The 13,267-nt window shown below is 40.0% G+C and overlaps 1 protein-coding gene across 2 annotated transcripts in view; it reads left to right on the plus strand.

Annotated features, from left to right (window-relative positions):
* The window catches only part of tenm4 (teneurin transmembrane protein 4), a gene marked incomplete at its 5' end in the record, with an annotated part of 172,576 nt that overhangs the window by 104,934 nt on the left and 54,375 nt on the right, over positions 1-13,267 (plus strand). For both annotated transcript variants that reach the window (XM_079823975.1, XM_079823976.1), the window contains 4 exons: positions 709-855; positions 2,418-2,634; positions 7,257-7,376; positions 11,600-11,861. In XM_079823975.1, coding sequence (XP_079680101.1) covers positions 709-855; positions 2,418-2,634; positions 7,257-7,376; positions 11,600-11,861 — 746 coding nt within the window. The remainder of the gene's footprint in view (positions 1-708; positions 856-2,417; positions 2,635-7,256; positions 7,377-11,599; positions 11,862-13,267) is intronic.

Below are 13,267 nucleotides of genomic sequence, written 5' to 3' on the forward strand. Positions count from 1 at the left end.
GACAGGTAGCTGATAAGTGGCAGGGAGGGGAGGAGGAAACAGATGACAATGACAGACATTACACGCTGTCGAATTGAGTATATCGTGTCTGTAGGACCGTGTGCCCACCTGTTCCATCAACATTCTGTCAGCATTAACCTCCCTGTTCAAGCGCAGCCCTGTGAAATCCTATTTTCAAATGTGTCATGACATTCATATCATAGGAATAAAACAGAATGTGTGTTTTACCTTTAGCCTATGATTAGTCTACTATCTAAAGCTAAGGTTGTTAGTGTTATTTCCCAAGAAATACTGTTATTATCCATATTGCTGTTGATAATGGTTTTTTTTTTCTTTCTGGGTTAGATTTTGCTTCTACCTTTGTTGTGTCTCATTGTCTTGCTTCTCTTTCTTGCTCTCTCTTTCCCTCTCTCTTTCTCTTTAGAGCTGAGTTCTGCATCTATTGTACAACACTAATGAGAATGTATTGATCCAGCGGAGCTCTGCAGTATGAGTCTGCCTCTATAGGATATAAGGGCTTAAAAAGGTGTATCAGTTAATCACCTGAAGTTATCACTGTTATTACTGAAGCACTCTTTTGACCCACAGCCCTTCATTTTAACTTTTTCGTCTTGGATATAGTAACTAGGCTTTGTCTGTTATAGTGCAATGTTTGTTTTGGTGAAAAGTGCCCCTTCTAATGTGTGTGCTTTTCTTTTGTGTGCACAGAGGGCTGCCCTGGTCTGTGCAATGGCAACGGTAGATGCACGCTGGGTAATAATGGCTGGTACTGCGTTTGTCAGCTGGGCTGGCGGGGAGCAGGCTGCGACACATCAATGGAGACAGCCTGCAGTGACGGCAAGGACAATGACGGAGGTACAACACAAACAACATATTCCCTTGACATTTATTATGAAGATTTTATAAAATAGTCTTTGCTGGGGTCTTCTCTTCTCTTCTCTTCTCTTCTCTTCTCTTCTCTTCTCTTCTTTATTGAGCTTAACGTAAGTAGCTCTTTAAATAGCTGTGGAAATGATCAGACTTTCCCTGTGGATACATAAAACTACTTGTAGAAGAGTGAATTGTTTCAGTAAAAATCATAGGCTTCATGTTCCACTAGCTAACAGAGAGACATACTAAGTCCAAGTCATCTAACCTCCATTTCCCAGCAAGCATCAGTATAGAACCGACCTCCTGCCAAGCCTCTAAATCAACTGTAGCCTCGTCCTGTCACGAACCGTGCTGAGCATAAAACATGTTTGCTCTGAAGAGCACAATCTTCAGGGAGATTACATATCATGCTTCTGCTAAAGTTACCAAACTCTCTACATTTTAGCACTGACTATTATTTGATGTAGCTACAGGCCTGGTGGTGTTTTTGTTACCATTTTAAATAATCACTTTTTAGAGATTGACAAGAATACACAATAACAAAAACACACACACACACACAACTAAAATGATGATAACTCGTAGAATACCAATCAGAACACATACGCTAGTAGTAAAGCAGTGAATTGTCTGTTCTCTCACGGCGACTGAAACAAGCAGTGATGTTTCCACCAGGAGAGGTTATATTTTTATAATCTAGCCCATCTGGTCAGAGAGGTTCCACGAAGTAGAGAGAGAGAGGAAGAGAGATATATTACAGAATAAGGGATGACCCACTTCAGCACATTAAAGGGTTCCTCTCAGCATGGCCTGAAGTCCTGAATTATTTCAGCTGAATTACAGGAGGGAGAGGCTGGACTGCCTGTAGAGGTGTGGAAACTGTTGGAAAGAAACATGAAGGAAATAAGAAGTAAGACTTGCTCTAACTTACTGCTGTAACTCAGCTGTAGGGCACAGAAAGCCATCCAACATAGACAGATATTTCTTAGAAGTTTTTGAGATCCTGCTAACGGTTTCCCCATGTTCGTCTTGGGATGATGAAATCTTTTTCCTCTTCTTTAAAGATATCGACCTTGGGGAATGACGTTAGCTTGGACAAAATAAGCATGTTCTGGAGGTTTTGAACATTTCTGGTAACCAGGTCATACCTGATCTAGTTTCTGGAACATTTTAGGCACAACTTTGGTGCCCACTGGAGGAAGGTGCCTTGATTTGTATCCGATAGGCTAATGAGACACTACCACCTACCGTGAGTGAATCTGTAAGCGTGGCACCTTGGACAAGGTGGTCTACCTCATCTGACTAACTTGACCAAGATGATCCATCACCGGAAACCAAGTCCACTAGCTGGTTGTCTATCAGATTTTGTCCTGCTGGGGAAAAATGTTTGAAACCAGCCACCATTTTAAGTGAAGGCATTTAACAAGCAGAGAAATCAATGTTTTACTTAAACCAAAATAAGTCATTTTGTGCGTAGAATCTGGTTTCTGACACTACATTACCACTATTGAAGATTAAACCTCTCCACCCTGTCCTCTCTCCATCAGATGGGTTGATAGACTGCATGGACCCGGACTGCTGTTTGCAGGCGACATGTCACACTACCGCTCTGTGTGTGGGCTCTCCTGATCCACTTGATATCATCCAAGAAACCCAGATCTCCTCCAGTCTGAGCACCCTGCAGTCCTTCTACCAGCGTGTCCGCTTCCTGGTGGGCCGGGACAGCACCCATGTCATCCCTGGCACCAACCCCTTCGATGGCATGTAAGTATTTCAGTAGTAATGTTCACAGTTTTTCACAGTTTCTTGTAGTTTAAGTTCTCTTTTCCATACTTATCCCAAATCTCAATCCACTGTAGTGGTAATATTTAGATCAATCAGTAACTATAAGCAGATGCTGTCAATCCATCTACAGCGCTTGTTCCTGTAAACAAACAGGGCATGGGGCTCATCCCAAGGTGCCCCAAAGATGTTTCATATGAGAGAACAGTGCTGTCACTGTGTTCTCCCATGTGACTTCTCAGCTTTTGCCTCCATTTTGTGGCATTCCCTTTTTATCTGTAAACAATACCTAGAGTGAACGTCACTTTTGCATTTGCATCCCACTCATGCACTGGTCTCGTTCCTCGCTCTCTTCCTGTTCTCAATTGAAATGAGCACACAATATGCTACTAGAGACTTGGGGAAAAGTTGTGCTCCTTTGAAATGTCGTAGAGTATCCCCGCATTTCCTTTCATGAAAGCAGAGCTGACATTTCAAAGGAAAAAAATGAAAACGTAACAAGCAAATGAGCATCTTTCCGTGCTCTCCACGGAGAATGTCTCTAATGGTGTAGCCCACGGTGCGTCTACGTTTTGATTCTTATCTCCATAAGGCATAATGTGCCAAAGAGGTCTTCTTCTGTTTTTAAGCCTTGTCTTGCTTTGTTTCTTTGGAAAATCAAGTGGAAATTTCTTTGGATCAGTGAGCAGACTTTTCCTGAACGATAGTGCGCAGGGTATTGTTTTTTCCATTCTCTTAAATGGCCATTTCCCACAGTTCAGCTCTGGACCGAATGGCCTTTTGCTTTGCGTGACTGAGCCTCTGGCAAGTTCGAACTCCCTTTGTCTAATCTGCGCTATCCTAATGAGACTCTGATCACTTCAAAGCTGTCCAGTGCTCTCCTTCATGCACTCATTCCATCTGTCCTATCTGCCAGACGTTCTTCTGTTGCATAAATCAAGCTGGCCTCAATCAACTTGTGTCAGAGTGTCCAATGCGCATAACCTCATGCAAAGATGAAACATTGGACTTTGTTTGATATCGCCTTTTGTGGACATGTCAGACGGTATTCATGAAATGCTCTTGTAATACCGTGTGACATTTTCCCAAGGTGACATTTTTGCAACGCTCGGTAGGGAGTCTCCCGATACCCTCTTCATTATTTCAAGATGTGGGTCTCGGCCTACCCTTCGTCACCATCATCTCCCAAGAAAAAAAGAGGCATAAATAAATAAAAGCTTTAGAAGTCGGCCACCAGCCGCAAGATCGGAGACCTCGATTCACCTAAAAATATCAGGGCTGATATATTATTTATCACCTCTTCATTCCTCTGCCTACTGACAGATATGAGAGAGGCTGACAGCAGCCCAGATGGACCTTTTAGACACAGCCGCAGTCGGTCTAAAAGAGCCCCTTGCCATCACCTGATCAGGCCTTTTTATTGATTCCACAACCACCTCTGCATGCTAGGAGACATGTCAAAAATGCACATCTGACATGTTCGACCACAAGAAAGCAACATGGATGGGAATGATCAAAGTCATCTATCATGCCTGTTTTACAAGACTCACCTTTCTGAAACTTTCCGAATGTAAATATTTTTTAGCCTTTACAGCATGTGCATCTGCATACTGTGGATCTCACAAAAGAATAAATGTGCTTGGCTGGAGATGCACTTGGGTCAAGTTGTTTGCTTGCTGCATCTGAGTGTACTTAGCCCCTTTTACCATCATGTGGAGATGGCGGAGGGGGGGTGGGGGCGGCCTGAGATGGCCCATTATTTCTCTCCATTTAGCCTATTTAGAACATAGTGTAGTTTGTGAGAAAGGGATGAATACTGCTGTACTCAGATGTGATTTAAGAGAGGGAGCATGTTTATATTTAGCCCCTCTTACAAAATTTTTAGGTAATTAGCGGTGCTCACTAAGGCCTCATGCCATGTTTGTTTACAGGAACAAAGGCTATAAGTGGATTGACAGCAATTGGTAAATTGTGCTTTTGCGTTTTTGCCAATGCTTAGCAATGCCCTGACAATGGCTGTTTTACACATGCAACTCTAATATTTAGCATTAGAGTGGTAAAGAAGCTTGCTGCAAGTATTATTTAATAATTTGGCTTGAACAGCCTGAGCTGGAGCTAGTTATAGGACTAGCTTAGGACCAGCACTTGACCAGCTTAAACCAGCTCAAATCAGCTCAAACCATCTATCATGCTTCAAAACATTCAGACCCATAGATTCATGTCTCATTAGCATCTGTTTCAATGAGCCACTATACATAAGCTGTCCGCCATATTGGAGCAGTTAAATCGGTCTGTGAACTTTCGAGAGTGTCTGCAACCGTAGTTAGACGCATTTATGAATATCTATATATGAAATCATCAGCAGATGACTTTGCTAAACTAATAAGTACAAGACGAAGGGCGTCAGCTAACATGACATTACAAAGTTAAAGTAAAAGCACTAAAAATACCATAGTAAAAACATGTAATACTGAGTTAAAAACACATTCTCACCTGTGCAAGTTTATCCCATTTCTTCTGGAATTGAAATACTGGCGGTTTCACAACGAGAAGCTGTGCAATGCTGTGGCATCATTGATTCTTACTGTAAGTGAAGACATGCTGACCATTACAAGATGGCGGTCTCATTGACGTGTCTCGTCGAATGTGCCATCTACGTGTGCATATCTATGTTCAGACCACTCTGCATGTATAAAACAAAGGTTCATAGCGCTTCCAGAAGCTGCCTCTCTGGGCAGTTTAGCATGCTTTCTTTCATAGTCATTTAAGATGTCTTTTCTAATATCAAGTCAGACGTGGCCTACAATTTGCTTCTATACTCTGAAATTACACGGTTGTCAACGCAGGGCTGACAAGGTGATATGTCTGTTGTTCATAAACCTACTTGCACGTTTCTCTGCTATTCCAATCTTGTTTGAGATGGGGGTTTGCTGAATAAACGAACTTTAGACTTTTTGTCTAGACCTCTTCACTGTTCCTCCTTTCTCTTTTATCTTCTTCAGATCTGTTTAATGTCAATATTTAAATAATTTGTCGTGGAGTTGTTGAATCAGCTCAGCATATTTCGTCGTGGCTCAGAGCCGACAGTTCCACTCACTGCACTCTGTGAAAACTTGCGTCGCTGCCCCATCTGAAAGAGAATACTCTAAATCAAACTGTCACCTCGAGCAATGTTGTAGATAGACAAAAGCTTACACATTATATCTCTCTCTTTCTCTTTTTCTATCTTTCCACCCTTTTATTTAGTGATTTTTCTTTGTCACTCCCTCTCTCTCTTTTCTATTCAACTTGAGTTCACAGTCTGATAATAGTCATTGCGGCAGGGCTGTGCACTTGTGCGCTATCTCTGCTAGCTTTGTTTACAGGGACGCAGAGCTGAGCCAAGGACTGCTGAAGGTGAGAGGCTGCTTAAATTAGCATAAAGTTAGCCTCCCTGGGACAGGGATATTGTTGGGTCTGTGATCTTGCCTGCAGTAAGGACAGGAAGGGGCCAGCCTCTTACACACCATGTTAATTGTTCCGCTACCTGGCACATGTTTAATACCTAATGCCCAGTACACATTGTTAAATTTTGGGCTGTTCCAAATGAAAGATGACCAATCGTGGTAATTTCTGTGGCCGTGGCTCCTAAACAGTGGCCCTACATCGTACAGTGAAAGAGACATTGTCAGAAATTTTGCATGATCATCTCACAGTGTGTTTGCTGCTACGACCTACGTCAACTGACTAGCCAATAAAAATGCAACATGAAATGGCAAATTGATCAATCCGACATGGCTCTAAAACTGAAAACTACTTACCTCGAGCCACATGCTAAATTGGCATGCCAAGTTGGCCTCTTTTCCACTAGCCATGACAACGTCCATATTCTCTTCCTTCGCTTCCTCCTCTATTTTTTTCAGTGCACATAAAAACCACAGTTGCCAAAAGTGTGATTCATCTTGCTCTATTTGTTTACCACAAGCGCATGCTGAATACGTTTAATTAGGCTACTTGCGTCGTAGCCTATGATTCAATTTTCAGGAGACTTTAATATAATTTTTTAATGTACATTTCTAGCCCTAATTTCAACAATGTGTATCAATAAAACAAATGATTCAGTTCATCATAGTGGCAGACAAAATGTATGGATAGACATATTTATAGGTAGTATTTTGTTTATCCTTCATAATCTCCAGCCTGAACAGCATGAAGCCTGATTAAAAATCTCTAACACTATGAGTCATAAGTCGTGTCTAGCAGGGAGTTGTTTTGTACTTGTTCAGGATTTTAAGAAACTGTGTTTGACTTTTTCATATCGATCAGTAAGCCGGAGCTCCTGAGGCAGACAGATAACATCAGATAGAAGCAGTTTCAAGCCCAGATATCTGCTGTGACTGAAAGCACTCATACCTCCGCATTGTTCTCTCAAACAGCAGGAATGACACAAACACTATCCCGTTTTTTTGTCTGTTATCTTCTGCTTCTCAGACAGGAAACCCCGTGGAGGTTTCCTCAGAGCTCTGGGATTCATTTAATTTATTGTATGTGTTTACAAATAGCATCTGATGCTTTTCTACAGTGTAACACGACACTATAATATTCCTTTTTTTTTAACTCTGCAGCCATGCCTGTGTTATCCGGGGACAAGTGGTGACTTCAGATGGGACTCCGCTGGTCGGCGTAAATATCAGCTTCATTAACAAACCAGCCTATGGGTATACCATCACCAGACAGGATGGCAGGTAAGTTGCAGCATGGGATGAAATGGTATTTAAAGATGTGGGTCAGCAATTAAAATGATAAATATGCAAATTGGATTTTTTTGTGTGCGTGTGTGTGTGTGTGTGTGTCACCATCATTATACATGCACCTTTCGCCCGCATCTGTGCACTCTAACTGCTTTCTGTTTGGCAGAATGGTGTATAATGTGCTGGAGATATTATCCCCAGCTCACCATTGCGCATTTTGCCTGTTTGCTTGGATGGTGCTTTTTGTAGCCATAAAAAAAATACTCTCTCTGGCTCTCTTTAATTTTCCCTCTCTTTGCTCGTAAACACATGGTCTCCCTCCCACAACAGCCCATCAAGCCATGCAAGAACAGACTCAGTGCGGCATGAAATCACCAATGCACCTGTGTGCTTGCTTAAAAATGGGAAAGCTGTCTTAAATGATTTTGTTTGATTGTGTTTTGTACTATCCTGGTGCCTTTGCTTTTTCTTCACTTCCAAAGAAATCCTTCTGCTCTCTCTACCAACCGCTAGAGTTGGACTGACCAAGTAACATGCAGTGGATATTCATATAATACAAAATTCAGCCTAAAGTCAGACTGGAAATCCTAAAAGCCATCCATTATACATCTGGCTTGATGTATTGAGAGTCACTTACGCAACCCTGCTTCCCTGAAGGAGAGAGCTGAATGCTGTGTCACGTCATCAAGAACCACTGAGCTATAGGCGATAGACTTAAAAGATGTCATGTGATTATGCAGTGGAAGTGACACCCCCTTGGACCCAAAAAGGGAGTTGTTTGTAAAGCCTGTTCAAATATGTCACATTATTGCATTACTGTGTTCTAAATAATCAAAATGGTTCAAAATCTGTTCTAAGAATGTTGTGCTAAAACGTTCAAAACTAACCTTTTTTTAGTCATTGTGGGAATTGGGGTTACTTTGAAATGTTCTCTGAACCGTCTGAAACAAGTAGTATAAGTAGGCTATTAAAATTTGAAAAAACGTTAGGAGAAAATCCAACTAAAACAATAAAAAAAAAAGTTCCATTAACAATGCATACATTTTAGAACAATATTAAAGAAGAGATAACATTCTACACTTACATTTATTCATTCAGCAGACACTTTTTCTAACGCGACTTAAAAATAAGGAATACAACCGATTATGTACTGTAGAATAGAATAGAATAGAATAGAAAACTTTATTGTCATTGTACAGCTGTACAACGAAATTGTTCACCGTACTGAACTAACAATGAATAGTTGTATTTTTATTCATGTTAAAAAAGATTAATACATAGCTACTGTAACAAATATACTGTATTGCTTATTATTAGTTAATATAAGTTGACCCAAAAATGTCATCATTACTATAGAAGTCAATGGTGCCCTAAAACGGCATGGTTACAAACTTACTTCTTTTGTGTTCAGCAGAACAAAGAAATGTATAGAGGTGAGTGAACTAACCTGAGGGTGAGTGAATGATGACAGAATTTCCATTTTGGCGTGAACTATCCCTTCAATGCATTAACTAACCTTAACTTATGGAACAGTATTAGTGGTAGCTACAAATAATAAATGGTACAAATAATTAATAATAGTAGTGGAGTCAGCTAATAGATCAGCAAGTCAACTGTATGCTAAGATAGCAATTGTTAATAGTATGCTAAGCTAATAGGTTGATCAGTTATCAGGATTCTAAATTGTCGGATTAATGAGCTAGGGGCATGCAAAGGTAGTAGGCTAACTGGTTAGCATGTAAGCTAACTGAATAAACTTAGCTAACTGAATAAAAGTTTAATTTGACCATTTCTGTCTGGTTATATAATGTGATTTTTTTTTTTACATAAATATATTTAAATCATGTCTATGAATTAACTGTAGTGATAACTGAAGTGAAGCAGTAAATTAACCATGGTTTTATTATATTTTAAGTGCAGTAACCATGTTTTGTTTGTTTGTTCGAATGTAGCTGTATTTAGCACCCAGGACTCACAACTATATTCTGCTGCAGTGTGAACATAGCCTTCAGTTCAGTTCAGTTCAGTTCAGAGGAGTAAAAGTGTGTGTCTTTGACCTGTTTGGGGTCTAACCCATCGATCTAGCTAACCCCTTTGGGTTAACACTACGTCCCTTCAAAGTGTGCACTAAAAGGCTGAATGCGCTAATAAAGTGTGTCACCCATGCCTGAGGTTCTTGTGTGATTGATAACAGGCCTGTGAATCGCTCATCGATTGGCATGGCAGCCTTTAGGGCCATGTGTGTGCCCGTGTCATGGTTTTTTATGTGTGTGTGTGTGCGTGCGTTTCTCAGCACATGTGACTAGCTGGCTAGCTTTTACTGCAGATTAACGTCAGCTCTACCGCTGCATAAAAATGCACACACGCTCTCTCTCGCAGACACTTCCCAACAAGCACGCTCTGTTCAAACTCCCACAGCGCACAGACAAATGCTCACATTTTAGCAAGGGCACGACAACAAGGGCAAAGCAAACCTTTGTTTATCAGCCGTGCCAATGAAAGCTCTGTGAATGGCCCGTTGGGATATGTAGTTGAATTAATGTTCAAGCAGCGTGAGGTGTGACTACAGATGCACACCGCATCTATGCCAACCTCGAGAACAAAAGACACTGAGTACAGCGCATTCAACGGGTCCACATATCACGTATTGCTAATCGGCTGTTTGTGTTGTAGGCGTATTTGGCACTAAAGTGCATTTTTGCTTTCATGTCTACCGGAGCGTGTTGTAAAGGTGTGCCTTCTCATTAAGATCAGAGTAGCATTCTGGATTTGTACACAATCAGTCATCTAGCAAGCCGCATACATACTAACCTGCATATAGCGTCCTTTTTCGTTTCTGTTTAGCGGTGTCAACAACAGAGCTCTCTGATCAGAGCGACTCTATATGCAGAGCGTGTGCTTCCATTGTAGTGTTGTTGTAAAGTTATGTTAGCGCAGACAGCTCAGATCAATAATACTTTACCCTTCCCTTAAATGTCATTTCCCCTCACCTCCTTTATCAAAGCGCACCGTTCCACCACACAACAAAGACACTCGCCAGCATATGTGCGGCTACTGCGGCGGCAAGGAATCTTGCCAGTTCATTCCTCAAAAGAGAATAACGACACCACCCATTCATGCTGATTTTATTAATGCAAATTCAAAAGCACAGTGTATTAGGCTGAGCCAGAAGTTCATTGTATTTCAGTCACATTGTGTTGCTGCCAGATAAAAACCGTCCCAACTAACTGAAGCCGAGTCCTTTTCAATTGAATCCTGTCATTTAGAGAAATATAATGAATTACAACCTTTATTAAGTCTGGGTTTGATGGCAGTACAGAGAAACAGTGAATTATGTTGATTAAAATGTTAGTAAATGGTTTTGTGAGATAATTAAATGCCATTGTAATTTCACTGAATAGGAAATCAAAACGCCATTTTCAAGGCAGTGATGGTTGGCATATTTTAGCAAGTGACTGTACTTAATGAATCAGATCCACTCTTTATTAAATTTTGATGCGTTATAAATGGATTTATTCAACAGATAAGTAGTCATGGAGAATTACGATGTGATGAGTATAGTATAGCAACTTGTAAACGATTAATATTTATGTTAAAATAATAGTTCACCCATAATAATACAAGCTCTTTCATTAGAACAATGAGAGCGTAACCTTGTTCTTGTTCTTGTCAAGGTTAGACATCTTGGTTCAAACACTAATTGGCTTCAATGCAATTGACCAAAAAGCATTATAAAAAACAAACAAAGTAAACATCTAAACGTTCAACATGAGAACATATTTTTTTTAACTACATTTAAACAAAAATGTCATAAACTGTGAATTACAAGCAGTATTGTAACTTTTCCATCAGTTTTTAAATACATTTTAAACAGAATAAATGTGGAAACGCTTTCCTGAAGCTCAAACAGCAGTGCACTGCACTAGAAACACCAAGATCATAGGTTTGATTGCCTCCAAGCTGAACATGCATGACATTTTTTTTAAAATGTACTTTTTTCAATGAAGTATACGTTTTTTTTTTTTCAGATAAAAGCATCTACCAAATGTAAATTTTCTCTAAAGGTAGTTGAGAAACTGACATAAAAAATATGGAGGTTTTGCTTAAGGGGACAATAGTGACAGTTGTTCCTTGTGGGGCTTGAACATACAACCATACGGTTACCAACCCAGGCTGTGATTTACCGTGTCTAACTGAACATGTCCTCTCTGTTTCAGCTTCGACCTGGTGAGTAACGGTGGAGTGGCCATAGCGTTGAGGTTTGAGCGCGCTCCGTTCATCACTCAGGAGCACACCTTGTGGCTGCCATGGGGACGTTTCTTCGTCATGGACTCCATTGTAATGCGACACGAGGTCAACGACATCCCAAGCTGCGACCTGAGCAGCTTCACCCGTCCCATGCCCATCGTCCTGCCTGCCCCGCTGACGGCGTTTGCTGGGACCTGCATCGAGAGGGGCACTGTTGTTCCAGAGATTCAGGTGATGAAAACTATGAGCTACAGGGAGGAAGTAAAAAAAATATTGTGAAATATTGATTTACAAAATATAATACAATATATAATATAATACTATTTATTTGTTAATGTAACCCAAACTATGTGGGCGGGGCAGCATAATATTAACTCTTTCCCCACCATTGACTGAAATTTCCGTCTTTCTGTGTTTTCATTGTTATACGGTTGGGGGCGCAATTACACATCTTCTGAAAGATTACTGAATCTCCAGATCAAAACACAGGCGAAGAAGAAGCAGAAACAAGCTATAGCATATGTAAGCAGATACATATGTAAAATAACGCGATCATCAACATTAAACATAAATCAAAACTGCCTAAGGTTACCGGATAAAATGTCGACCCAGGACGAGCTATAGGACGGTGAAGCTTTGGGGGTGTTGATGGACTAGTCTTTGATAAAAACGCGATTTTCTCAGCTTTTTGCTCAATGTAGTTTTTTTATGAAACGTACAAACATTTCAAGTGTTGATTTAAAAAAGAATGCATGATGCTAGAATAAACCTTTTTTTTTGGTCTTATATTGCATATTCATACAACAAAATAATCTGGGGGTCATTTTGTAAAAATTATCACACAAAAAAAAAACGCTGATGGGAAAAGAGTTAATAAATAATGTTGAATTCATTTTCAATTTAACCAATCAAATCCCGTTTTTTTCCCACTAAATAATGTTTCACTGGAAAACCACATTACAAAGTTAAAGTTTGCATGAAATTAAAATTCACCTTTATTTTTTTAAATTTATGTTATTGGTCTTATGTTGAATGATTCATTCATGCAAATATTTATTATACATGTTTTAAAAAAAAAAATTTGTTGGACAAAATTAAATGGCAGGCTTTTCTTTAATGACATGCTGGACTTCTCCAATCATTTACTTTGCTTAAACTCCACCCCTTTCTTACAATTGGCTTCAAGCTCAGATTCAGATCTGCCTCCATCTAATCAACAACCAATGAATTGCACTGAATCCCCGCTACTTTTTGTATCCATTTTACTCGAGTGGAAGAACAGAAGAATAGATCTTCGATGCTTCAGTTTTATCATGACTGAGATGCATTGTGAATAGCAATTTGTGTTGTATTTAAAAAGCTTGTTTTTATGAATGTTTTACTATATTTTTGTCTGTGTTCATTTTTAGCTTTTAAATCTAATGTTTAGTCTGACCCTTGCAGACAGTTCAAAAGTGTACTGCTTTCTCAGATAGATGAAAAAACGTGGTAATTTGCCACAATTGATTCCAGGCTAGTGCTGGTTCGTAATGATGTTCTGATAGACAGCAGGAGCAGATATTGGGAAATGTACATCAGAAGGGAATGGAGGAGGCTCTGTCTCGGGTGGCAGTCCTGTGATTTTATCTCCTGTGTGT

This window comes from Gobio gobio (genome assembly GCF_949357685.1).
Source record: "Gobio gobio genome assembly, chromosome: 8".
Taxonomy (NCBI): domain Eukaryota; kingdom Metazoa; phylum Chordata; class Actinopteri; order Cypriniformes; family Gobionidae; genus Gobio; species Gobio gobio.